At 53.4% G+C, this 23,335-nt stretch overlaps 4 protein-coding genes across 10 annotated transcripts; 3 read left to right on the top strand and 1 right to left on the bottom strand.

Moving 5' to 3' along the window:
• The first annotated feature begins 149 nt into the window (after nucleotides 1-149).
• On the top strand, nucleotides 150-11,834 carry lrp10 (low density lipoprotein receptor-related protein 10). Of its 2 annotated transcripts, XM_077589757.1 has the most exons (11): nucleotides 150-434; nucleotides 6,936-7,183; nucleotides 7,606-7,734; nucleotides 7,817-7,849; nucleotides 8,014-8,158; nucleotides 8,756-8,949; nucleotides 9,023-9,510; nucleotides 9,591-10,027; nucleotides 10,089-10,283; nucleotides 10,354-10,483; nucleotides 10,566-11,834. In XM_077589757.1, the coding sequence occupies exons 3-11, from the start codon at nucleotides 7,695-7,697 to the stop codon at nucleotides 11,163-11,165; spliced, it is 2,262 nt and encodes a 753-aa protein (XP_077445883.1). In that variant the 5' UTR covers nucleotides 150-434; nucleotides 6,936-7,183; nucleotides 7,606-7,694; the 3' UTR covers nucleotides 11,166-11,834. The 2 variants fall into 2 exon arrangements, with proteins under 2 accessions (XP_077445883.1, XP_077445884.1); XM_077589758.1 differs by lacking the exon at nucleotides 6,936-7,183.
• On the bottom strand, nucleotides 535-6,690 carry mmp14a (matrix metallopeptidase 14a (membrane-inserted)). The gene is made up of 10 exons (XM_077589769.1): nucleotides 6,353-6,690; nucleotides 3,512-3,660; nucleotides 3,317-3,439; nucleotides 2,934-3,241; nucleotides 2,695-2,856; nucleotides 2,492-2,631; nucleotides 2,287-2,425; nucleotides 2,077-2,227; nucleotides 1,865-1,980; nucleotides 535-1,723 (listed from the first exon to the last, which is right to left on the bottom strand). The coding sequence occupies exons 1-10, from the start codon at nucleotides 6,428-6,430 to the stop codon at nucleotides 1,407-1,409; spliced, it is 1,683 nt and encodes a 560-aa protein (XP_077445895.1). The 5' UTR covers nucleotides 6,431-6,690; the 3' UTR covers nucleotides 535-1,406.
• Nucleotides 11,835-11,971: 137 nt separating the features above from the next.
• Nucleotides 11,972-13,956, top strand: cirop (ciliated left-right organizer metallopeptidase). 4 transcript variants are annotated; one of them, XM_077589774.1, is made up of 10 exons: nucleotides 11,972-12,239; nucleotides 12,303-12,396; nucleotides 12,462-12,513; nucleotides 12,584-12,733; nucleotides 12,795-12,902; nucleotides 12,985-13,221; nucleotides 13,293-13,429; nucleotides 13,549-13,618; nucleotides 13,680-13,776; nucleotides 13,849-13,956. In XM_077589774.1, exons 1-9 carry the CDS (start codon nucleotides 11,978-11,980, stop codon nucleotides 13,707-13,709), a joined length of 1,140 nt encoding a protein of 379 aa, XP_077445900.1. In that variant the 5' UTR covers nucleotides 11,972-11,977; the 3' UTR covers nucleotides 13,710-13,776; nucleotides 13,849-13,956. The 4 variants fall into 4 exon arrangements, with proteins under 4 accessions (XP_077445900.1, XP_077445898.1, XP_077445896.1 ...); XM_077589772.1 differs by having other exon boundaries at nucleotides 13,293-13,463; nucleotides 13,849-13,897; XM_077589770.1 differs by having other exon boundaries at nucleotides 12,985-13,463.
• Nucleotides 13,957-14,678: 722 nt separating this feature from the next.
• On the top strand, nucleotides 14,679-23,210 carry rtn3 (reticulon 3). Of its 3 annotated transcripts, XM_077589778.1 has the most exons (8): nucleotides 14,679-15,324; nucleotides 16,596-16,640; nucleotides 20,226-20,433; nucleotides 20,716-20,854; nucleotides 21,831-21,900; nucleotides 22,229-22,275; nucleotides 22,366-22,424; nucleotides 22,528-23,210. In XM_077589778.1, exons 1-8 carry the CDS (start codon nucleotides 15,291-15,293, stop codon nucleotides 22,574-22,576), a joined length of 651 nt encoding a protein of 216 aa, XP_077445904.1. In that variant the 5' UTR covers nucleotides 14,679-15,290; the 3' UTR covers nucleotides 22,577-23,210. The 3 variants fall into 3 exon arrangements, with proteins under 3 accessions (XP_077445904.1, XP_077445905.1, XP_077445906.1); XM_077589779.1 differs by lacking the exon at nucleotides 16,596-16,640 and having other exon boundaries at nucleotides 14,692-15,324; XM_077589780.1 differs by lacking the exons at nucleotides 14,679-15,324; nucleotides 16,596-16,640 and adding an exon at nucleotides 16,647-19,558.
• The last annotated feature ends 125 nt before the right edge of the window (nucleotides 23,211-23,335 follow it).

The following is a 23,335-nucleotide window of genomic DNA, read 5'->3' on the forward strand; positions in this document are numbered from 1 at the left end:
GTCTGTAGTTTCAAAAGTCCCCACCAGAGGGCAGTATAGGACAAAGACGCCATTTTGTGCGATTATTATACAAAAGGAGGAGCTGACTTTCAGTGTGTGTGTGCGGAAATGGGCTGTTTTTTTCCTTCTTTAAATCTGGTAGAGATTAGAATGTATTTCAATGACAAAAAAATAGTTTGTCAGCTCAAATGATTGGAAGGCAGTCCTCCCACCTCAAAGGTATTGGACGTCCGGCTTCGTCTTGTTTTGATTCTTAAAATGCTGACTGTTGCTGAGAACAGCACATGATGTGTCTTTTTTTCCTCCCCCCCTGGCCTTATTTTGCTTTTGAGGAAATGAGAAGCAGATGTTGGCTATTGTGAGGGAGCTGACGTTGCTTTGGGCCAAAGACAGATCAGCTGAAAGCCCACCCACTAAAACATGCTGCAATCACAGTAAGTCCCAAATATTTCTTTTTCAAGTGGACCAAAATATCAGCCCCAAAATATCATAATAATCCTCAAAAACCGAGTTGAAACAAAATGAATGCACAGGAACAATCATTGGCTTTTATTGATACGCTCATAAATATGACGATCCTCCAATTTGATATGTTTTCCGTGAAGAAACCAAGCACCGTTAAGTTCATAAATAGCATCGATTATCACATGCAAATATCGGCTACCGTTTTTTTGAGGAATCGCCCGACTCGGTCGGATTCGCCGTAAAGCGGGAACGCTCGTCGCGTCATTGTCGCGCAGCGCCTCTGTCCAGCAGGACTCTCGACAATGTGCGGGTGCAAAAAAACAAACAAAAAATAAACGTTATAAAAACCAGGAGGCCACAATAACTATAACCGTATTTGGAATGAGACAAATGCAAGCATCGTTTAGCTTCAAAATTGCACCGTATCGAAAGGATTTCTCTGTAATTTCCCTTCTGACCGAAAAAGAACGTTTTTGTACCATGTGGACTATCCTATAAAATGCTTTTGCAATATTGCTTAAAAAAAACAACACGCACAAGAACAGCAAAAAAGGCAGAAAGGTCGTATGTATCCCCGTCGTCGATGCTAACGGTTAAAACGCGATATATTTGGAATGTTGCAATCAAACAGCAGTTGGCCACGCCCCCAAAAGTGGCTGCAGAAGTCCGATTGCAAATGGCGTTCAAAATGTCTCCTCTCCTTCCTTGCCACCGAGGTTCGTTTGGTTGGGGGTGCCATATCCTTTCCCAAGTCGAGGTCACGTCAATAGCTAGCTCGCGAAAAAACACCGCATTTCGCTCCTGTTCAAACTTTCCAAACGTCCGTCTCGTTGCCTTCAGTCTCCCAGTTTGCGTCTTCATCTGGCCCTCGTTTTTTTATTTTTTTATTTGGGGGTGGGGGGTGGGGTCCTCGGGTGCGAGTCCGCACCCGTCGCCGCTACCTAGACCTTGTCCAAAAGCGATCTCTGGCAGTAGAGGAGGCGGCGGGGCGTGCCGTACTTCCTGAAGAAGAGCAGCGCCCCGAGGGTGATGACCACTAGGATCAAGAGGAGAAGCGGGATGGCCACGGCGACCGGTCCCACGCCGCCCTGAGCCTCGTCCACCTCCAGGATGATCACCTCTTCGCGCCCCTTCCTGGGCTCGTCGCCCTCGCAGCCCATCCAGTCGCTCAGCACGGACTTGGGGTACCCCGACTCCACCTTCATGTACTGGTTGTTGAACTTCCAGTACTTGTTGGCCTTGTAGAAGTACGTGTAGGCTGAGGGAAAGAAAGAGGGCCGGCTCAGGAAAACGGTACACGGTCGATTGGTCGCCGGTCGATTGGGGCGACCAAAAGACCGGCGACCAAAAGACCGGCGACCAATCGACCGCACACGCAGGCACGCACTCCTCTACTCACATCCGTCCTCGCTCATGATGGCGGCCTTGACGTTGTCCGGGGCACCGCTCCAGGTGCTGATGGGCTTGGGGTAACCGGCGTCGACGGTGCGGGTCCTCGGGTTGAAACGGTAGTACCTGCGAGGAGGGCGTTGGGTCGCCAATTTCCGTCATGGAAAAGATGGCGGCATCACCGGTTTCCGTAGCGGAAAAGATGGACGGCGCCCGACTCACTTGCTGCCTCTGAAGAAGTAGGTCTGCCCCGTGGGGGTGTAGAAGAGCGCCGCGTCCATTTTGTCTTTGGGCAGGCCGCTCCCCATGTCTTTCAGGCTCTTCGGGGAGTCCTTCTCCATAGTGGACTCGCTGAAGACCCAGTACTTGTCGCCTGTCGGCGGCAGATCGTGACTTTCTCGCCTCCGTCCGTTTCCCTCCGAGGTCGCTCACCCTTAAAGAAGACGAATTTGCCGTCGTCTCGCTCGTACGCGGCGTCGATGTGGGAGGGGAGACCTTTCCAGAAGTGCCCGATGGTCATGGGGTAGCCCGGGAGCACCCGGTTGTTGCGCACACGCCAAAACCAGTCGCCCTAGGAAATTCTTGAAGTCGGTGGGGAGAACGTGGACCACGAGTCTGACCGGGGACCTTTATTTACCTTGAAGACAAATTGCTCTCCTCTGAGAATGGCGATGGTGTCAAAGTGTCCCTCGCAGATATGGGGACCGTTTTCCGGCCTGCCGGGACGGGAGGGCTTGGTGGGTCTGGGTGGAGGGGGAGGCGCTCCCGTCTTGGTCCCTGTGGGAGAACCGTCAAAGAGGCGGCGCCGCTACCACCACGTTCTCCTACGCGGATTCCTACCGTAAATGGCTTGGATTCCTCTGCGGTCGTCGTCCGGAAGCTGGAAGTCTTCCGTGTCCATCCACTGGTAGAAGGGGGCCATGATGGCCGACGGGTCGTTGGAGTGCTCCAGGCCCAAAGCGTGACCCAACTCGTGGACCGCTACCAGGAAAACGTCGTTGCCTTGGTCGAGGGGAAATCGGCCCGCGGTTAACTTTCCCGAGAAAACCCACGCCAGGGGAGAAGCGTCTCGGTCTTACCGCCCTGGTCCACGTTCCCGGCGGTCCAAGGCTCGGCCAGGTCAAAGTGGGTGTCTCCGCCGATCCCGTGACCCGGGAAGTAGGCGTGAGCCAGGAAGCCGCCCTCGCCGTCGAACGGCGTGCTGTCGCCGTGGAAGCCCTCGGCGAAGGACAGCATGATGTCCGCGTACTTGTCCACCTTGCCCCGGATGTGACCGTACGGGATCTCCCTGAAGGTCAGGGGGACGGCGCGTTCCCACACTTTGAAGGCCTGGCGGATGGCTCGGTAGGTGGCGTCCTCGCCGATTTTCGGCGTGTAGTTCTGAATGCTACGAGAGGAGCCAGCGTTCGCAAAGCCATCTAGCCAAGACGCCAAAAACAGTGACGGTTTGCGCCATCCTGACCTGAAAGTCACCTCGGACTTGTCCCACTTGAGTCCCTGCACCGCGTAGCGCTTCCTCCTCAGGTTGCTTTTGAGCGCCGGCCCGAATTTGTCCGGAACGCCGCACCGCGGACGGCTCATGGCCCTGCCGGCGGTCCGAGCAAAGCCGTTTTAACGGCGGATTCGCCACTCCCCCCCAACGCTCCCGAAGACTCACCGCAAAGTGTCGGCGTCTACGGATCCGGTGACGGTCAATCCGTAGAAGCGCTGCATGCCGGCGATGGCCGCCTCGATGGTCCGCGGCGAACGCATGGCCTGCGCCCTGACGTCGCCGGGGGGCAGGTAGCCATATTGCTGGAGCCACGCCTTCCAGACAAAACAGACCACGGTTAGCTTCCGTTATTTTTTTTAGCCGAGGGCGTTATGATACGTCTGCGCCCCCGACGCTAGGTCGGTCAGGACCGGCCAGACGCCTCGAGACGGACCACACAGATGGCGTGAGGGGGCGCCGAATCCAAACATCATCCTCTGAGAAAAATTGAGTCAGCGGTAGCCGCGAGTCTGTCTGGACTCCCGCCGCCAAAGACAACTAACTGGCCGTGTCGGAAAAGTAACGGAGTCCGTCTTTGCTTAAACTAACCCGGCGTTTATTTTTACACAAGTCTCTGACGATTAGCTTGGGGAAAAGGTCATTGAAAATGATCACAACTCCCATTCATTTTCAATGGGAGCATGCTAGCAGCTAACAAGTGCTTCTAGTCCCTGAATTAGCCCTAAATATGGTGTTTTTCTTTATTTTTTGGATCTTTTGGGCCACGGCGAGAAAGAACAGAAGGGATAGTGAGACGCAAAAACAAAATACCATTTGCTGATTCGCGCCTGTAGCGGCATCGGACTGGAAAGGGGGGAGTCGTGGGCCCAACTGGGACACACACGGCTACCTGTTGGTGATGTGGCAACGCCGTGGCCGCGGGAACAAGGTTCACTTGTGTGGGCGGAGCGGCAAATTTCCCACAGATTCTCCCCCCAAATCAGCCTGAGCGAGCCCCCAATAAAGGATTGATTTTAGGGACTCGGACATTCGATTTGTCCTGACTGCCGTCGCCGTTAGCTTTGCGAGGGGTTAGAAAAAAACGCCGCCGCGACGCCATTGGAGCGAACGCCGTCAAAGCTTCTATTTATCGAGACTCGAACATGGCTGCTATTGTTGGCCTGGTGTGGCCGGTGGGCTGGCAGCGACCCCTTTGGGTAAACACCCACCTGAGTGTGCGCAGTGTGTTTGCGGATGCGTATTTACACTACAAGGCCAATCGTGTCAGGAGAAGTCTTAAGTGTTTTTTTTATGTCATGACGTGCGGTCACTGCAGTTTCTTATGCGTCACCTGACTTTTCTTGACTGTTAGCATGCTAGCGTCACCTGACTTTTCTTGACTGTTAGCATGCTAGCGTCACCTGACCTTTCTTGACTGTTAGCATGCTAGCGTCAGCTGACTTTTCTTGACTGTTAGCATGCTAGCATCACCTGACTTTTCTTGACTGTTAGCATGCTAACGTCACCTGACTTTTCTTGACTGTTAGCATGCTAGCGTCACCTGACTTTTCTTGACTGTTAGCATGCTAGCGTCACCTGACTTTTCTTGACTGTTAGCATGCTAGCGCCACCTGACTTTTCTTGACTGTTAGCATGCTAGCGTCACCTGACTTTTCTTGACTGTTAGCATGCTAGCGTCACCTGACTTTTCTTGACTGTTAGCATGCTAGCGTCACCTGACTTTTCTTGACTGTTAGCATGCTAGCGTCACCTGACTTTTCTTGACTGTTAGCATGCTAGCGTCACCTGACTTTTCTTGACTGTTAGCATGCTAACGTCACCTGACTTTTCTTGACTGTTAGCATGCTAGCGTCACCTGACTTTTCTTGACTGTTAGCATGCTAGCGTCACCTGACTTTTCTTGACTGTTAGCATGCTAACGTCACCTGGCAAAGTCGGAAAAATTGCTTTTTTGCCCGTGCTGCTCTGAAAATGCCGTAAAATCTCTTGAATTCGTTTCCCGGGAGGGTCGGCGCCCAATCATCTTGCTACAGAGTGCACGTTAGCTTACGACCTTGCGTTGTCACTTGATGGTGAACATAGTAGCGCTTTTCGAAGGCAACAAGGGGTTAAGGGGAAAGAGACGGGGTGTCCTGTTTCATGCGGCAAGGTCAAGATATTAGACTCGGCCGCGGTAGGAAAGTATGGAAGTCTTGCTGAATTTCAATTTGAGCACACTCACTTGTTCCTCTGTCCACGCCAGCGGAAAAAAAAGAATGTCACGTGTCTGCGGAATGCCGCCATCCTTTTATTCCTGCGCCTGGTGACCCACTTAATGCTAGAACTGCTGTTTTTGAGCGTCCCCCGAAATGGGGTCTTTGACGCTGACGTTCAATTGAATACAGATGTTTCTAAATCACTGGGGTCATCATTTTTACGCCCGTTTGTTTTCATTGCTAGCCACTTCCTTGGCTAAGCACTTTTATTAAACAAAAAAAACCCACGCCGGCAAAACCAAGTACAAATAATTCATTGCTCTGGTGCAGAAATGACGCTTTTCCCGCATGTGGTCAGTGACTAAGAACATCCTCCGGTGCGGCATCCTGTGGTCAAGCGCAAAACGCGTGATTCACTTCCTCTTACGGTCGCTTATTTCGGTTCTGCGTCTTTCAAATATATAGCGTTTGTCAGTCAACCCTATTTGTAATCATTCGACAAAAAATGCTCTTTGAGAATCAAAGACTCCCATCGGGAGTTTCGTCTATGCACGCTGTTTGTCTGCCGTTGAAGTCCCTCCCCCTGGTGAACAACAAAAGCTACTCCCTTTTGTCTCTTCCAAGAAAGCAGAAGGCGCTGTGATAAACATGTCGCAACAAGAGAATACTTCGCTGTCAGCGTCATAGCGAGCGGCGAGAAGTTTCTAAATGGGAACGGGCTTCATCTTCTTCTGCACGGTGGAGCAAAAAACTTTGCCCAGGCCATTTCTTGAGCTGACATCTTCATTAAAAGTTCCAAATCCTGACTTACCTCTGCCCTTAACACGTCCGCGGTCACGGAAAAGCAGCGGAGGGCGCAGACCAAAGCGATGAGCGAGAGCGCCACCATTTTATTCTTCTCCCAACTTGTATCGATGAGGCCGCCCGCCCGACGATTTCCGAGCCTTGGCAGATAATCCGAGGAAAAAGCAACTGGTGTGCCCACGCCGGAGTCAAAAGGGAACTGAGAACTCCAGACAAAGCGATGAAATCATCCCATCTGTTGCCTTTAAAGCTCTCCCCCCTTTTCCTGGATTGTCTTAGAGCGTGTGGACGTGGTCAGAGTGATGGATAAGCCTTAGGGTCCTCCTCCAGATGTGTGTGTGGGTTCTTTTAACTCCTTCACTTTCTCTCTCTCTCTGCTGTAGGCTGAGCACACTCACAGATAACTTCTCGCACTCTATTTCCATATTTATCATCACTTTAACAGTGTTTTTGCACACATTGCTAGTTCAAGAAAACATTAGAAACATTATTTAGAAGTATCTGTGTAGTTTAAAACCCTCTCATGAGACATGACATGTTTTATTTTTGGATTAGAAACAAACATTCCATCTGAATTTGACTTTTTTCAGGCAAGAAACTCCTATAATTCGGCTGAGATGCCCCCTCCAACATGGCGGAGGAGCTGACATATGGGGCCGCCATTTAGTTGGAGCAACAGTGCCATCTAATGGTCACAAAGGGAAGGCGCCGATGGAATTTTGAGACAACTAAATCACGTGACAGGAAAGCCCCAGCCCTCATGCGTCACCCTGCGAGAAATATATTAATATACATACGGAAGTAGCTTCGAATTTATCAACATTAACTAAAGGACAAGGTAATGAAGCAACGTATTCAATATTTTTCGACGTTTGGGCGACTCGTTCAAAGATTAACATTAATAAGTTACCGAGCAAGACGTTAGCCCTCGCTCAAATACGATTAGCATGTAGCCGCACCGGATGCTAAGGCTAAAAAAAAACAAGCTAGTTTGCTTTTCGTCGAAAATTCGACACAATTCACAACATTTCGCATGTACTTGTAGAATAATATGTACTTTAAAACGAGCTCGGGATAGTGTCAGTGTCAAAACTCGTGTCGCTACTTCAAAACTGGTAGTTTATTGATAACTTGGTGGCAAAGTACACAAACGTCTTTAAAAGTACGACTTTCATTTTAGACGGTAGACTTGGTGAAATTGGATTGTATGTGTTCACCCCTGCTCCGTTTTTTGACAATAATCTCTCGTTATTTTTGCAGGCGAGTCTTCCAGAACATAGCATCCAAAAATGGCACTTTTCTAACTTTGTTTTCGTGACTAAAAAAGACATTGGACGGTCAGCGGCACAATGGCGCACATCCACAACATCCTCATTTTTTTCTTTGCTGGTGAGTCAATGGCATTTCACAAAAAGTGTTAGCCAAAGTATACTAAGCAGAGAGTCACAGTTGTATTTCTGCTTGTTTCCAGCATGCTGTCGGTGGCGCCTGGCTCTTGGTTTGGGTAAGAACTATTTTGGTAATACCAGAAACAAAGAACTATTTTGGTACTACCTGGTCAGAAACACAGGTGTCACTTAAAGTTGAGCAAAGTATGCCTGTGGTTAGCCTTTCTCAAAACACTAGTTTAAGAGAAGTGTGTCTTAACTTTGACCCCGCTTTCCCCAGAACACTGCGGACGTTCCGTTCAAGTGTCGGACAGCGACGTGGGCGAGATCCAGAGTTCTGCCTACCATACTTACTCCTACCGTTTTGGTCCCACGTATGACTGCTGGCTCATCAGAGGTTCGGTGGGACAGCCGATCGTCCTCAGGTACGCCACCGGAACGTAAACAAATACCGTATTTTCACGACTATAAGGTGCACAACAAAGTCTTCAATTTTCTCCAAAATAGACAGGGCGCCTTATAATCCAGTGTGCTTTATATATGGACCAATACTAAAATTGTTCACACGATAAAATAAAATAAATCAGTCGCAACTACGCCAAGCAGCCCCCGAGTCAACTATTTTCCCTGTAGAAAAAGTACTGCGCAGTGACTGCCGGGATATGTAGTTCTTTTTTCAATACACCCAATGGATTGTGGACTGTATACATCGACATCAGCACAGCTTGACGAAGGGTGGCTGGGCTAGTTACGCTAGCTACTAGCTAGCTACTATTTGCGAATGGATTTTTGTTTGGCGCTCGGCATCAACACAGCCTTGCGAAGCATGGAAGACAGATATTCATATATAATATATATGCGTCTAAAAAAACGGTGTGTCCTGTGTGTGTTTAAAATACAGAAATAGCACTCGTTACTGACACTGTGGCTAAAAATACGATGCGCCATATAGTCGTGAAAATACGGTAACAAAATGGCGCCTAGCCTTCCCTTGCTGATTTCTTTCTTTTTTCCTGTTTCAGCTTCTCGCAATTTTCAGCTCGATGCAGGAAGGAGTGGCTCTCCGTCAAATCGTCGGCCAGCGACACGCCGCTCGTCCTGTGCGGTTCCAAATTGCCGCCCCCCATGGAATTCTCGGGGGGAAATATCACGGTGGTCCACCACTTCTTGCCGCATCTGTACCCGGTGTCGTCGTTTCGCTTGAATTACGCCAGAGGTGGGTTTTCTTTGGGGTTGAATTCTTGGTCCGGCACCAATTTGGAGGTGTTGCTTATGTTTTGTGTTTTCAGACGGCAACTCGGGCGAATGCCCGCTGAACACGTTCCAGTGCCTGGGGGGTCGTTGCCTGCCCCTGGCTTGGCGTTGCAACGGCCAGGTGGAGTGTCTCGGGGAAGGCGACCAAGTCGGCACGGACGAGGAGAACTGCGGCGCCGACGGGACGACCACGGCCAACGCCGAGAGGAACGGCGTCGGGGACTTTGACGATCCGGATCCCGTCGCCAAAAGGCTCGACGATCAAAAGTCCCCGTCGGAGGCGACGAAGGCGCCCGCGGTCACGGCCGCTCCCGTGGAGTGGGCCTGCGGGGGGCTGCTCCGCACCTTCTACGGGACTTTCTCTCCCCCGGCTCCTCGGGGCGCTCCTTTGCACTGCGTTTGGACCCTGGACCCCGAAGACCCTCGTCCCTTGAGGCTGGACCTGCAGCAGCTGGTGCTCGGCCGCGGGGACACGCTCACGGTCAGCGACAGAGCGCGGGGCAACGGCGACGTCATTAAAGTGGTGAGCGTGGACGCCGACGCAGATTGGAGGAAAGGGGCGGGCCCCGGGCTAAAAGCCCGTTCTGATTGGTTTGCCCACAGATCACCAGCGCCTCCAATTTTAAATCGGTGCAAGTGGAGTCCCGCACCGGCCTGCTGTCTCTGACGTACGCCACGCTCGCCGGCTCGGACGGGAGCGGCTTCAACGCCACTTTCCGCGTGGGAAGCTACTGCCCGCCCTGGGAGGGGCGCTGCGGCGGCTCCCCGGGCGGCTGCTTCACCCGGGAGCAGCGCTGCGACGGCAAGTGGGATTGCCCCGAGACCGGCGAGGACGAGCAGGGCTGTCGGGGCTGCGGCCGGGACCGCTTCGCCTGCGGCGTCCCGGGCCAGAGGCCGGCGGCGTCCGGTCGCTTCGCCGGACGCCCCGTGTGCTACCCCTCCAGCGAGCGCTGCAACTACCAATTGTATTGCCCCGACGGGGGCGACGAGAGGGACTGCACCAATTGCCAGCCCGGAACCTTCCACTGCGACAGCGACAGGTGCGTGGGAACGCCGCCCGCCCGCCGCCAATCATCCTTTTCACTCGTCCGCTCGTCCCAGGTGCGTGTTTGAGAGCTGGCGCTGCGACGGCCAGGTGGACTGCAAGGACGGCACGGACGAAGTCAACTGCACCGTCACCCTGCCTCGCAAGGTCATCACGGCGGCGACGGTGGGCAGCCTCGTCTGCGGGCTGCTGCTGGTCATCGCCATGGGCTGCACCTGCAAGCTGTACTCGCTCCGGACCAGGGAGTACAGGTAACGGCGCTCGCCCCTCGGACGCCCGCGGGAACTCCGGTCCCGGTCCAAACGTGGCTTTTGCGCGCAGCATGTTCGCCCCGTTCAACCGACACGAGGCGGCGCTGATTCAGCAGCAGGCGCCGCCCTCTTACGGTCAGCTGATCGCGCAAGGCGCCATCCCCCCGGTCGAGGACTTCCCCACGGAAAGCCCCAATGAGGTGAGAGAGGGTTTTCCTTCGGGTGGATCGGTCGGATAGGAGTCCCGAAAAATGTGTTGAGGAGTGCTTTTTGTTACCTCAGGCTTCGCCCTTATCCCTGAGGGGAATTCTCCAGCTCCTTCGCCAGGACGCCGTGGCTTCCCCGCACCGGAGACGCAGGCCCCGCTTCGTCCGCCGCGCCGTCCGCCGCATGCGGAGGTGGGGCCTGATCCCCAGGCAGACCTCCCGGCCCCCCCAGGAGACCGACGCCGGCCGGCGGCCTCCCGACGGCGCCCCCGCGGAGCCGGCGCGCGTCGCCCGGCCCGCCGTCTCCTCGTCTCCCCCGGAAGCCGGACACCGGCCCGCCTCCCGAAAACCGACCCCTTCCCCTCAGGCTCCGCCGCCGGCGTCGGCTTCCCCGCCGCCTCCGTACGCGCCGCCGGGGTCGGCGGCGCCACCGGCCCCGCCCGCGGCGACGGCGCGGGCGACCGTCCCGCCCGCCGTCCCCTCTCTAGCCTCCATCTTCCAGGCGCTGAGCCTGAATCTGCCCTCGTTCAGAGCGTCGCCGTCGTCCTCGCGAGGCCACTCGACGCCCCTCTCGGCCTCCCCCTCGTCGTCGTCGTCTTCCTCGGACGACGACGTGCTGCTCATCCCCCTCTCCGACGACACCCCCTCGGACGACGACGTGCCCCTGCTCACTTGAACCGCACGTGTAACGAGTGCCTTTTTCCCTGTCGTCGTTGTTTTATTTGCTTTTGGAATTTGAAATCGAGTATTTTACCGTTTAGAAGAGCAACCCCAGGGCGAGTTAGAGCAGCCCTTCCCAACTTCACCCCGATATTTATCCAAAGAGGAGTGCAGTCGCCTTCCCTATTCAAAGTCATTCTGAACGATAGCGCCGGAATGCCGGATACGTTTGTAGATGGTCTTCAGAAATTGAAGAAAAGGTGTCCCCTCTTTTTCCCCATTTAAGTGCCTTTTTGGAGAAACGAATTCCCCACGGATGGCTCCACCCACGCTGCACAGAACGCGCACTATCTCGCTGGCAATAACCCTTCCGATGCGGGTTTTAGTGCTACTATTTACCCTCACCTCTCCCTAGTGAATGTATGCAAATGTCTGCCATTGTTGGCGGTTTTAAGGACGTGTGAGCGAAAGAGAAAGAGTAAGAGAGAGCGAGAGAGACCTCAACCCTGCCCCCCCCAGGTTAATTTTGACACTCGTGCCATCCGAATGATTACCGTCGGCCTCGTTGCTTTTTGTGGCCGGCTCGGAAGTTTCGAAACTTTGCGAGGATTGTTTAAGGTTGATTAGGGTCTGTTTCACTGTATATAAGTTAAAAATGTGGCTGCGATTAAACCATTTGCACTTTTTCAAAGGCTCATTGTTTGCTCTTCACCTCACAGGAGCTGAGTAGCTTTGTAGTGGAAATCGCTCCGGCAGCCTTAAAAGAAATCCTCGCGGAAACCGCGAATAGGCAGTCGCCGACGGCTTGAACAGACCGTGCTGTCCAAAATGGCTCTCCGTTTGTGTCTTCTTCTGCTGTGTGCCCGATTTCAGGTTTCCCTGTCCCGGTGCGTCTTTGACCAGGTTCAAGCTCGGGCACGGGTGGTCCGCGCCGCCCGCCCCGGCCCGGAACGAACCCCGGGAGACGTGGCTCCGTTGAGGATCGGCTTCTGGCTTTCCCAGGAAAGCGACCGCCTGCCCGAGCCCGAGGAAGGACGACTGAGGGCCGCCGTGGAGCGGGCCGGGAGAACCGTGTCTTCGTTGCTGTCGGGTAGGACCATGACCCATTGCCCGCTTTTCCCACAAAGCCTAACTAAGCTTCTCCTCCGTACAGTGGCGAGAACCTCCGAGCCGTTGCTGCTCGGACGGGACGTCGACAAATACTGCAAGTTTCTATGGAAGGATCCGAACACGGCCAACTATAACAGGTGTGGACAAAAAAAGCGCATTGGCTGTTTCCACGTCTGACCTCGATCTGGAACGATGCTTGTAGGTGTGGTCGAGCCAACAAAAACTACATGCGTGAGACGTGTCTGGATGTCAAGGTGGCGCTCAAATCGCTGGCCCTCTTTGAAGAATTGAGATCAATAATGCTTGTTTTTTTCTTCTTTTCAGATCCCAGATGAACACCTCGCTGGGGTCGAAGTCCACCCGCAAGCTAACTCCACCCGTCGGCTCGTCCTCAGACGTCCGGGCGCCGGGGCGCCCCACGTGGATTTCCTTCTCTACGTCCACGTTGGAGCAACAGACAAGTGCCGGGCGCAGGTAGCGTAGCCGTCTTTCCCCGTACGAAGGCGTGGCTTAAGAAAAGTTCATGTGGAACCAGCCCGGTTTGTTGGCCTACGCCGCCCACTGCCGGACGGATGGCGGGGGGCGGCCTTTAGCGGGCGTGGTGGTCGTCTGCAGGGAAAGATTAGCACGACTGACGGCGCAGGTCCGTACGCGTCCGTTTGAGACCAATTGGGGGGAAAAGCGGATAACCAGGAATTCAATTTTTGTTTTTGTTTTTCTCCCAGACTGTGCTTCATGAGCTGTTCCATGTTCTGGGGTTCTCCAAAGACCTCTTCTCCACTTGGAGCGACTGCTTCTTGGAGGAAGGTCTTTCCGCCGGCGTGGGATGTTCCCCTCGGGGAAAAGTGACTCACGCCGACGGACGCGGACAGACGAGGATCTACACGCCGTCTATCGTCTCGGCGCTACAGAGGCACCTGGCGGCCATGGATCCCGAGCTGGGAGGCCCGCTGGAGAACGCGGTAAGCGCCGGTCGTTTCGCCGGTTTGCCCAGCGACCCCCCCCATCTCGACCCGTTGGGTTTTCTCTCCAGGACGCCGGCCCAGGGGGCGTGTCCTCCCACTGGGAGTCGCGGCTTTTGCAGGGATCCGTCATGCTGGCGGCGCCGGGCCAGCCAACCGCGGCGCGGATCGACCCGCTCACCTTGGCCGCGTTCCGGGACACGGGCTGGTACGCCGTCGACGCCGACCAAGCCCAGAACCTGGTGTGGGGGGACGGTAGGGACGGTTTGGGGCTAACGTCTTACAAGGAATCTGGACATTTTCCTTCATCGCTTTGTCTGCTTTTAGGCGAGGGAGCTTTGTTCGGTTCCACGTCGACCTGTCACGACAACTCGTCATCCTTCTTCTGCACCGGAAGGTAGCGCAGATCCTCGCGCTGTTCCGCTTTCCATCGTCTTCATGTTTCTCCCTCGCCGTAGCGGACTAGGGTGCCATCATTTCCATCTTGACAAAGGAGAGTGCCGGACGGATCCCTTCCTGGATGGCTGTCGCGTCTACAAGGCCGTTGAGAACGGAGTAAGTGCTTCTCGATTTGGCCAGGCCGTCCCGTCCAACGAACTTTGTCTTAACGTGCGCTTTTTGCTTCAGGGGGAGTGCTGGAAGAAAGAAAATGAGAGGAATTCGAGTGAAGAGCGTCTCGGCGGGGAGGTATTTGGCCCGGACAGTCGCTGTTTCTTCTCCCAGCTGACCACACTCGTACGTAACGTAGTACACGTTGCAAATGTCATCCTCGGCTCCCGTACTGTTTGACGTCACACCGCGTGTTCTTCCCGGAGGAGCAGAACCAGAGTCACTTCGGCTTCCTCGTGACGGGGCGCTGCTACAGACGCAAGTGCACGGGACCAAATCGCTACCGAGTCAAGGTTCTGGGCTCCGATTGGGTGGACTGCCCAGCAGGTGGCAGCATTCAGGTGCAAATGAGAGAACGCCTTGCAAAATTTCTCAACAATCTCTACTTGACCCCTCGCTTTACTGCCTGTTGTACTTTAGATAAGAGGATACCAGGGTTCTGTTTTCTGCCCCGACAAAAGATTGTGTGTGGATTCTGACGTCACACCCTCAGTAGAGGAGGACGTTTTCAATGCAGAGTGAGTGGTGTTTTTTTTTTATTTTATTTTTTTTCCCCTCATACTACAGTGAAATTTGTAGCAAATTGACATGATGATTCCTTGTCAGGCAACCGGACGCCACCAGGTCAGCGCACAGACACGCGACAGACCTTCCGACAACCGTTGTCCCGTGTCTTTTGGCCGGGCTGGTTCTTATGGCGGTCCTCGCTCTGGCGTGCTCCAAATGTTCTCGCCGGAGGTTCCGGATCCACGCAGCCTCGCCGGAATTGTGACTGACTTCAGGTGACGGGAGTAGACGTCCAATCCATTTGAAGTGCGAGGGCTCCCAGTTCAAATGAGTCAGACGTCTACTAATGATACACATTTATTAATACCTTGTTCAGTTTGTTCTACTCAACTCTTTTTACTTAAATGAGTTTTAAGAGCCACGTAATTGGACGCCTATCATTGTCAATGGTACTTTGCGGGGGCCTGAGGGGTATATCAGTGTAGTCACTGTGTTTTGACGTCATCTTTATGAAATGGCACCGACGCAAAATGGCCGACGAGTGACGACAACCACTCTTGTGCGCGTACGTAAAAGGTCGCGTTTTTTTCTCACGGTAGGAGACTGACAGCGGAGCAAAACACGACGTCACGTTTGATTATTCACTAAATACACCCATCACGTACAACTAGGTGTAACGTATAATTCACACTTGGTGCTTATTTGATTCATGCCACTGTCTTCCGTGGTTCTCCAAAATGGCCGGTCAGTTGCGCGTGCGCAGAGGGGAGGACCGAAAGAATACGTCGGTCAAACCCTCCTGCGTTACGTCGCCTCGTTTCATTGCATCGTTTGCTCCGCGGCCGTAGCGCAGCCGAGCTTAAGACAGGAAAACAAACGACGACATTTCAAAGCATTCTGCCCGAACCTAAGCCGTTTTTTTCTGCCTTTTCGTTTTACGCCGATTACGCAACATGGATCCAACGCCGAAAGAACAGAAGCCGTCTGGTAAGAAGCCACTTTACAGCCCACCGACATAACCATGTTCCTGTAGAAAAAACACGACGTTTTGCTGCAATTTTGCCGACACAACACATCTTTTTATCTTTATCTTCTAAAACGAACACGCGTTATTGATTCCAATTCGAAAAAAACAGGTCATTCGGTAAGAAACCCGACACATTTTAAGCAGTGCTTTAACAGTAAAACATATTTCCATCACATTTTTATCGTCGTTATTCGAGGTACGAGCTATCGTTGCCGCCCCAAATCGCCATTTTTGTCGACTCTCGTTGGCCATTGTATTGACGAATGTGATGCACCTGTATTGATGGAAAAAATGGCGCCCGGCTCGTTTTTGACGAGTCATTATTATTATCGTGTTATTTGTTTCGATTATTACGAGCAATTAATGAATTGAACGTTATTTTTGTCAAACGAGGGCATTTCGCCACTGCGGACAACGAGAGGCAAGTGCCATTAAACGCAGCATCTCTTAAAGGCGCAGTACGTCGAAAACGGTGACAATAGGCGTATCAAGTCGAATAAAACTAGCTGTCATTGACCGCGTTGGTCAGTTTGGCCGCTTATTGTAGTTTTATTTGTTAATTAGAGGGAGTGGCGCCTTTCCCTGCAAATAGTTATGAAAATATGCATGCATTTACACATGGTGTGACGGGATTGATTTTGAGATTATTTACAAAACGTCAACCCAAGGTGTGGACGTCTGTCGCTGTCAATGGCGGCCCATGATTCAAGTCCATTATAATTGTGGCGTCGGGGCGAGCGGTCGCAGAGGATGTGGCATACTTAAAAAAAAGAGGACCTCATTTCATCAGAGGAAATCATGTGGCCTAAATTTGTCTTGTCTTTAGCGGTGCCATTGACGGTAGCAGGCGTCCAATCTAGCTAATAGAGGCCATTGATCCATTTGGGCATCCCGTTTTTTTTTATCTGGATCAATGTCCGGCAGTAGGGCCCATATATCGAGGGTGCGGCGTCTGAGGGCGACCAGCCCTGGAATGCCGCTCCACCAGGGCCAACCTGCTAACCCTGTACCGCATCCACGTGCCACACCCCGATATACTATCAGGGAACCAACGTGGTGTAGGTACCTCGCCGTGGGCAAGAATGTCTGCCCGCCGTCGATGGCTTTGAATCGTCGTCGCGCGTAGGCTCGATCGATGACTGGCGTACTGGCGCAAATGGGTCCTTTTTTTCCTCCTGCATTGGGTTGACATTTTTATTTATTTCTTTATTTGACATTGAATTTGTTTCAGATTCCTTTATTTCCTCACCTGCATCTTTCATTCAGTCGTCACAAGGCAAGTGTGCCGTTCTCTTCATGTCGCTCGCCTGCTTTGCCATCCCTTAGTTCTTGTGCCCATTTCTTGCTCCAGAAAGTCCATACTTAGTTCATGCTTGTAGAACCCTACTAAGTAGGCTTGGGCGATAAATAGATGGTAGTCATTCATATGAGTGTTTAGTATCATACAGACCTCAGCTAGCTGTAAATTGTCCCCAAAGTCACAAGTCTCACAGAAGCGAACATTTTCGCTGTCGCTGGGCCTCTGCAGCTGCCGCTCTCTCTCTTTCTCTCTCTTTTTTTCTCTCTCTCTCTCTCTCTCTCTCTCTCTCTCTCTCTCTCTCTCTCTCTCTCTCTCTCTCTCTCTCTCTCTCTCTCTCTCTCTCTCTCTCTCTCTCTCTCTGTCTCATTTTTATTCCCCCACTAGCCAACACGGAGGTCAGTGGGACCGACCGCAGGTTGGAGATAATCCCCAGATTGCCACCCTTTATTTTAAGACGGCAGGAGAAGTTAAGGTCGGTGTAGCGACCTAAAAATGGATGGCTTTCCTCTCCGGAGGGGCGCCCTCCTCGGCCGGGATCCGGTTCCCCTCCCCCAACGGGACCCGGCGGCCGAGGGGGGCCCCGGGCTAGGGAGAGCGGCACCGAAGAGACGGCCCGTGGCCCGTTGCGCTCGTGATCCGCTTGTGGCTTTGCTCTCCAGTCACGCGTCTTTTGAGACCCGGGATTTGGTTTTTTTGCCCGCATTTTTCGCTGCTCGAGACTAGGGATTTTTTTTTCCCCCCCCACGTCTCTCCCTGCTTTCCACCCACTCAAGTCCATCCAAATGTCGCTCGCTAGCCCAGCCATGGCGGATCTTTGTCCGCCGGACCGTTGTCGAGTTTTTCAATGGACCGGGGCGGGTCTCACGTCTCCATAGTACGACGCATGAACGCTTGGGCTGCCGTAGCGGTAAGGCATTAGTCGAGACTGTGGTCATTCTGGATGTGTGACCTCCCCTACTTTGTCTTCTCCCTTGCCGTCGTCCTCCGTGCGTGTGGCCACGCAGACAAAAAGGGGGCGCCGGTTTCCGGCAAGCCCGGCGGAGGGGCGCCGACGTCCCTCCGCTTTTCTTCCCAGCCCGCCTCTTATTGGCCGGATAATTACGGCGGCCAGCCGGGGCCCGATTCGCCCGTCAAGATGTCTCCGGTTTCCGAGCGCATCAAGGCCCTGGAGGCCCTGGCGGCCAGGAAGGAGGCGGACTTTCGATGCGACTCTTTCTGGAACCTCAAAGAGCGCCAGCGGGACAAATGGAGCTCGGACGCCCCGAATCCGGCCGAGGAGAAAACCACGAGCGAAAGAAGCTCTCCCGATGGAGATTCGCCCGAGACGCCGGCGGAGTCCAGACAACCCATCGAGTTGGAAGAAACGGAAACTTGGATGAAGGCTCACCTGCCGCCGGCGCCGGACTTTGGCGCCGTCTCGCCCGAACCCGAGCCGGCCCACGAGAGTCCTCCGCTTCCCGCCCGCGCCGATGTCCCGAACGCTCCGGCGGACCCTTGGCGAGATGCCTCCAAACGGAAAGAGTCGGAGAGTGCGGTCGGCGTAGAGGAGCCAGACTTTGAGCTGAACTTCCTACCGACGGCCCACGTGTGGACCCGGCCGGACAACTCCGGCGCCCGAGCTTTGCCGCCGGCGCCGCTCGATTCCCCGCCAGACGAATGCGCCCCGGAAGCTCCGGGCGACGAAACCGCCGACGATCCAGAGCCCGCCGAAGTTCGGGAAGCGGACAGCTCGGGGGAGTCGGAAGAAACCGTGGTTGAAGACGAACCGGCTCCCGTCGTCCCCTCCTCAAGGTGGGACGGTCCTCCGCCCGGCGCCGACGCCCCGTCCCCCGACCCGCAGGAAGTGAGCGTTCCGTTGAGGTTAGAAAGAAAGTTAATGCAGGTTCCCACCATCAACGTCATCGAAACCGAAGAGCCCAACCGCAGCGACGACGAAATGGAGATGGAGTTGGAGGAGGAAGACGAGGACGATGAGGAACCAAAAAGCGCCCAGGCGGCGCCGGAGGACGCCGATGAGCCGGCTAACAGAAGGCCCGTCGAAACGGAATTCATGGAAGGCTACTCTCCTCCTTCCTCTCCCGTCCAATCCGAAGACGAACATCCTATGCTCCATTCTCAAGCCGAGGCCTTTCCGGAGAAGCCGGTAGAACATCAAGACCACAAATTCGATTTGCCGGCGACATCGGAGACCGCCAGCAATTTCACGAAAGAAACGGACTCTCCCGGCAACGATGACGACGGGGGGTCAGAGGAAGCGCAAGAAGAAGAAGAAGACCGAGTCGACGTCGCCGCCTGGGACGCCTCGCCCGACGACAAGGACGAAGCGTTCTTTTCCAGAAATAGCTTCATGCGAGAAGATACGTACGAGGGCCGCTCGTTTGACGACGAACAGCCGCCTCTCCCCTGCGAGACGGCGCCAATGGCGCCGATGTCCGACGGCTTCCTTTCGGACTCGCTCGAAGCCGACGCCAAACCTCGGGAAGCGCCGCCGAGCCGCGACCACGCCGATGACCCGCGTGACGACGTCGCCCCTCAGCCCATCGACAGTTTCGTGGAGTTCATGCGAGAGTGTCTCAAAACGAGAGAGGGCCAAGAACCAGACGGCGACCCCCGGAGCCCGCCGTCCCCTCCGGACGTGCCGACGCTTCCCGAAGAGGAAGCGGTCGCCATCGGCGCCCCGGAAGAATTGGACGACGGTCGAACGGCAAACGAGAAAAGGCCGGCCTCTCGGTCCGAGATGCCGGAAAGCGGCGACCCCGCGACCTTCCGGCGAGCTTCCCCCGACGGCGACCCCCACGCGTTTTCCGAAGAGGTCGACCCCGCCGACATTTGGGTCGCCGAGGCCTACCATCTCGCGGAGCTTGTCTTGATGTCCGTACTAACCCACGATTCAGGTAACGCCGATTCTTTTCGAGTGGTAGCGCTTTGCTAGGCACGGGATTTATAAACCCTAGTGGGTTATTTAAGGAGGTGGCGTCTTGTTGGAATGTCTGGCCGCGGATTCCCATTTCGGAACTGGCTTCTCCGGTCCGTGTCTTACGCCTTATGAAGTCCAAGGCCGGATTAGTCCGCCTCTCAGCCACCCACCCGAGACGGTGCTGTAAAAAAACAACCAAAATGATTTCATGCGATTCCCAATTTGACCTTTTTAGCCAACCACCATGCGGGAACACTTCTCCCCGAGCGTCCTGGCACGCCGTATTGACACAATCCTCGGGAAGGAACAATAGAGCCCTCTTTGTGCTCCTCGGAGGCCTCCGGCAGCGTCGCGGCTCAACGCGTAATCGCTTTTGCGTGATCCCGACCGTTCAAAAGGTCACCTTTTTCCACATGTTTTTTTGGGGTGTGTTTTCCTCCGCCGGCAATGTTCGGCGCGGTCCTCGAGAATCGCACCACGGGTTTCCCACCGACGGTCCGCTCCGACGTTACGTAACCCTCGCTTGCGCACGCGCGACTCGGGACAAACGCGAAAGGGGCCTCCCGTGCGGGTGGAACGGTGGTCCGCCCCGCCCATTCATTGGCATCCCGATTTTTCTCCTGACCCTTTCTGTCCGCCCGCAGTCAAGGATCTGATCTACTGGCGGGACCCCAAGAAATCCGGCTTGGTCTTCGGCTTGTCCATGCTGGTGCTCCTGTCCCTGGCCGCCTTCAGCGTCATCAGCGTGGTGTCCTACCTGCTCCTGGCGCTGCTCTGCGTCACCATCACCTTCCGCATCTACAAGTCGGTGGTCCAAGCCGTCAAGAAGTCCGACGACGGACACCCCTTCAAGTGAGAACCCAACCGAGCGTTTTGCCCGGGAGGGGGCGCCGCCGTCCGTGGCGGACCACTTCATCAATGTTCCCATTGTCTCCTTTTGACAAAGGAAAGGGGAGGGCGGGGCTTATCCCAGTTTGTATTTTTAGCCCGTACCCCCGGGCCAGCCCTACTAAAGCAGCTGTTAACCTTTTTTTTTAAGCACTAAAAATAGCCAGGGCGACCGCCCTGGGGGACCGGCGACCTCAGACGCCGAATCCTCATTTCATCTTGATGTGTATGTGCCCCCCCCTCCAGGCCCCTCCTGGAGAAGGATGTCAGCATTTCCGCCGAGACCTTCCGCAAGCACGTGGACGCCAGCCTGACCTACATTAACGGAGCCCTCAAGCAGTTGAGCCGCCTCTTTTTGGTGGAAGACCTGGTGGATTCGCTGAAGGTGAGCGGCCCGGGCAGACTTGTTAAATCCCAGTGGTGTAAAAACCAGGGGCGCGTGGACCTGTTTTAGCTCGGGGGGTGGGTGAGTTGCAGCTTCCCCTTTCTTGTCAGTCCTCAGCAGAAGCTGAGATGAGTTGACGAAAGCCGGCCATTAGCGGACAGCGCTAACTACCGTATTTTCACGACTATACGGCGCATTGTATTTTTAGCCGCAGTGTCAATAACGAGTGCTATTTCTGTATTTTACACACAAAGGACGCACCGTTTTTATAGACGCAGCCAGGAATGGCAAAACATACACCAGCTTAAACATACACGGTACCCCCACATGCTAAAACCACGTTTTTAAAAAGACAATGGAAGCAAAACTGAGTTTGGTTGTACTTTATTTAGCCATTTTACAATGTACTCGCGTCATCATCACCCACAAATCCATCAAAGTCCTCATTTTCTGAATTGTATACGTTCGTCCAGGCGGCCACAATCCATTCGCAAATAGTAGCTAGCTAGTAGCTAGCGTAACTATTCCAACGCTGTCTTCCATGCTTCGTAAAGCTGTGTTGATATCGATGTATACAGGCCACAATCCATTGGGTGTATTGACAAAAGAACTACATATCCCAGCAGTCACTGCGCAGTACTTTTTCTAAGGGGAAAATAGTAGTCGGGGGTTGCTTGCCATAGTTGTTAGAGCTGTAGAGGATGGTGTACCCTATCGACTGATTGATTTGATTTTATCGTGATAACAATTTTAGTATTGGTCCATATATAAAGCACACTGGATTATAAGGCGCCCTGTCTAGTTTGGAGAAAATTGAAGACTTTTATGTGCGCCTTATAGTCATGAAAATACGGTACATTTGCATCTACTCATATAAACATGACCCCCATCCTATGATCAGCTTTTTTTTTTCCATTGGACAAAATCTGTACTTCTCTTGCATAATGGACTAATTTAGCAATTTCTCTCTGCCCAGTTGGCCGTGGTCATGTGGCTCCTGACCTACGTGGGCGCCATCTTCAACGGCATCACCATCCTCATCCTCGGTAAGGCTGGCGGTAATCCGCTTTCTTTTTATGTTGACTTTAGTTTACAATTTGATAGAAGAGTCGCATCATGCCAGACTCATTAACCAGTAATTACTGGAAATGAGTCCCATGCATTTTGAATGGGGGAGAACTGTCTGGACATTGAGTGCACATTCATTTTGATCAATTTGGTGAGCAAAACTCAGGAAATGAATAAACACCCTTAATATCACGAGTTTTTTAAAAATGTAATAAAAGGACCAATGTTGAATTGAAATTCATTACCAACTAGGACACTCTGTAAAGGAATAAAACCCTGATACTGACTGCTTTGTCCCTTGCGCAGTGGACATCCTGCTCTTCGCCATACCGCCCGTCTACGAGAAGAACAAGGTGAGCGTCTTCCCGCGTCTGGAAATGGCGACGACGCCCTCGGGCCGGCTCGTTCTTTGTTTCCAGCAATAAAGTCCGTTGTGTCCGCAGACGCAGATCGACCAGTACGTGGACCTGGCCCGGACCCGGATCAACACCACGGTTGCCAAGTAAGCAAAAAAAGACAGCTTTTTTTGCAATTTTTTTGCCAATTCAAGACCTATCAATTTTCCTGGCCCAAATGGTTCAACAACGGCAACATTTCTTCCCCAGGTTGCAGGAGAAACTCCCCGGGGCGGTCAAGCGCAGCAAAAGCGAATGATTCCATGAACATGAAGAAAAAAGACGAATCTCCCCAATCCCACTAAAGCCCCTCCCCCCAATCTACACTGAACCTCCTAGGTAGAAGGAAAAAAAAATCTCTTATTTAATATCCAAACTAGTGCGCTAGCTGTCCTCACGGCGCGTCAACGACACTGAATAAGGCACTCGTCGCTCGCTCTGCGTAGCCTAGAATAGGAACCCCTTCTTTTCTTTTCTTTTTTTTCGCCGCCGGTCGTCCACGCGTTTCCACACCCATCTTTTATTTTTTTTTGTCTCCATCCGTCAATCTGCATGTACATACACTGATGACTAACGCGCTCGTTTGAAAGGGGTGACAAAGAAGCGGACGCGCTCGCCTTTCCCCCGGAGCGACCCGCGGCGGTCCCACGTTGGCTGGCCGGCGCCGCTCGTCGGAGCCCGACGTGCGCGTGCGTCGCCGTCTTCTTAACGCTGCACTTGGTGTGTTCTGTATAGCTTTTAAGGCTCTCCACTTTGTTTTTTTTTTTAAGTTTATTTTGGATTTATTGGGTGACTGATGGCCCAGGAGAGGAACAAAAACAAACTAAATTATGTGCATTACATTTTGTGCTTACTGTATTGTACATGTTGGATGATTAAAATTGTTTAAGGACTGTTGGCTTTTTGTTTTTTGCTAGAAATGTGACTCTTGAACAACCCGTCGACGGAATGAGTATGCACGAAGGGGTAAGTACTTTTGCAAAGGACTCTTAATGGCTATTTTAAATGAATAAATGTT

The sequence above is a fragment of the Stigmatopora argus genome, chromosome 20, assembly GCF_051989625.1.
Source record: "Stigmatopora argus isolate UIUO_Sarg chromosome 20, RoL_Sarg_1.0, whole genome shotgun sequence".
Lineage (NCBI taxonomy): Eukaryota > Metazoa > Chordata > Actinopteri > Syngnathiformes > Syngnathidae > Stigmatopora > Stigmatopora argus.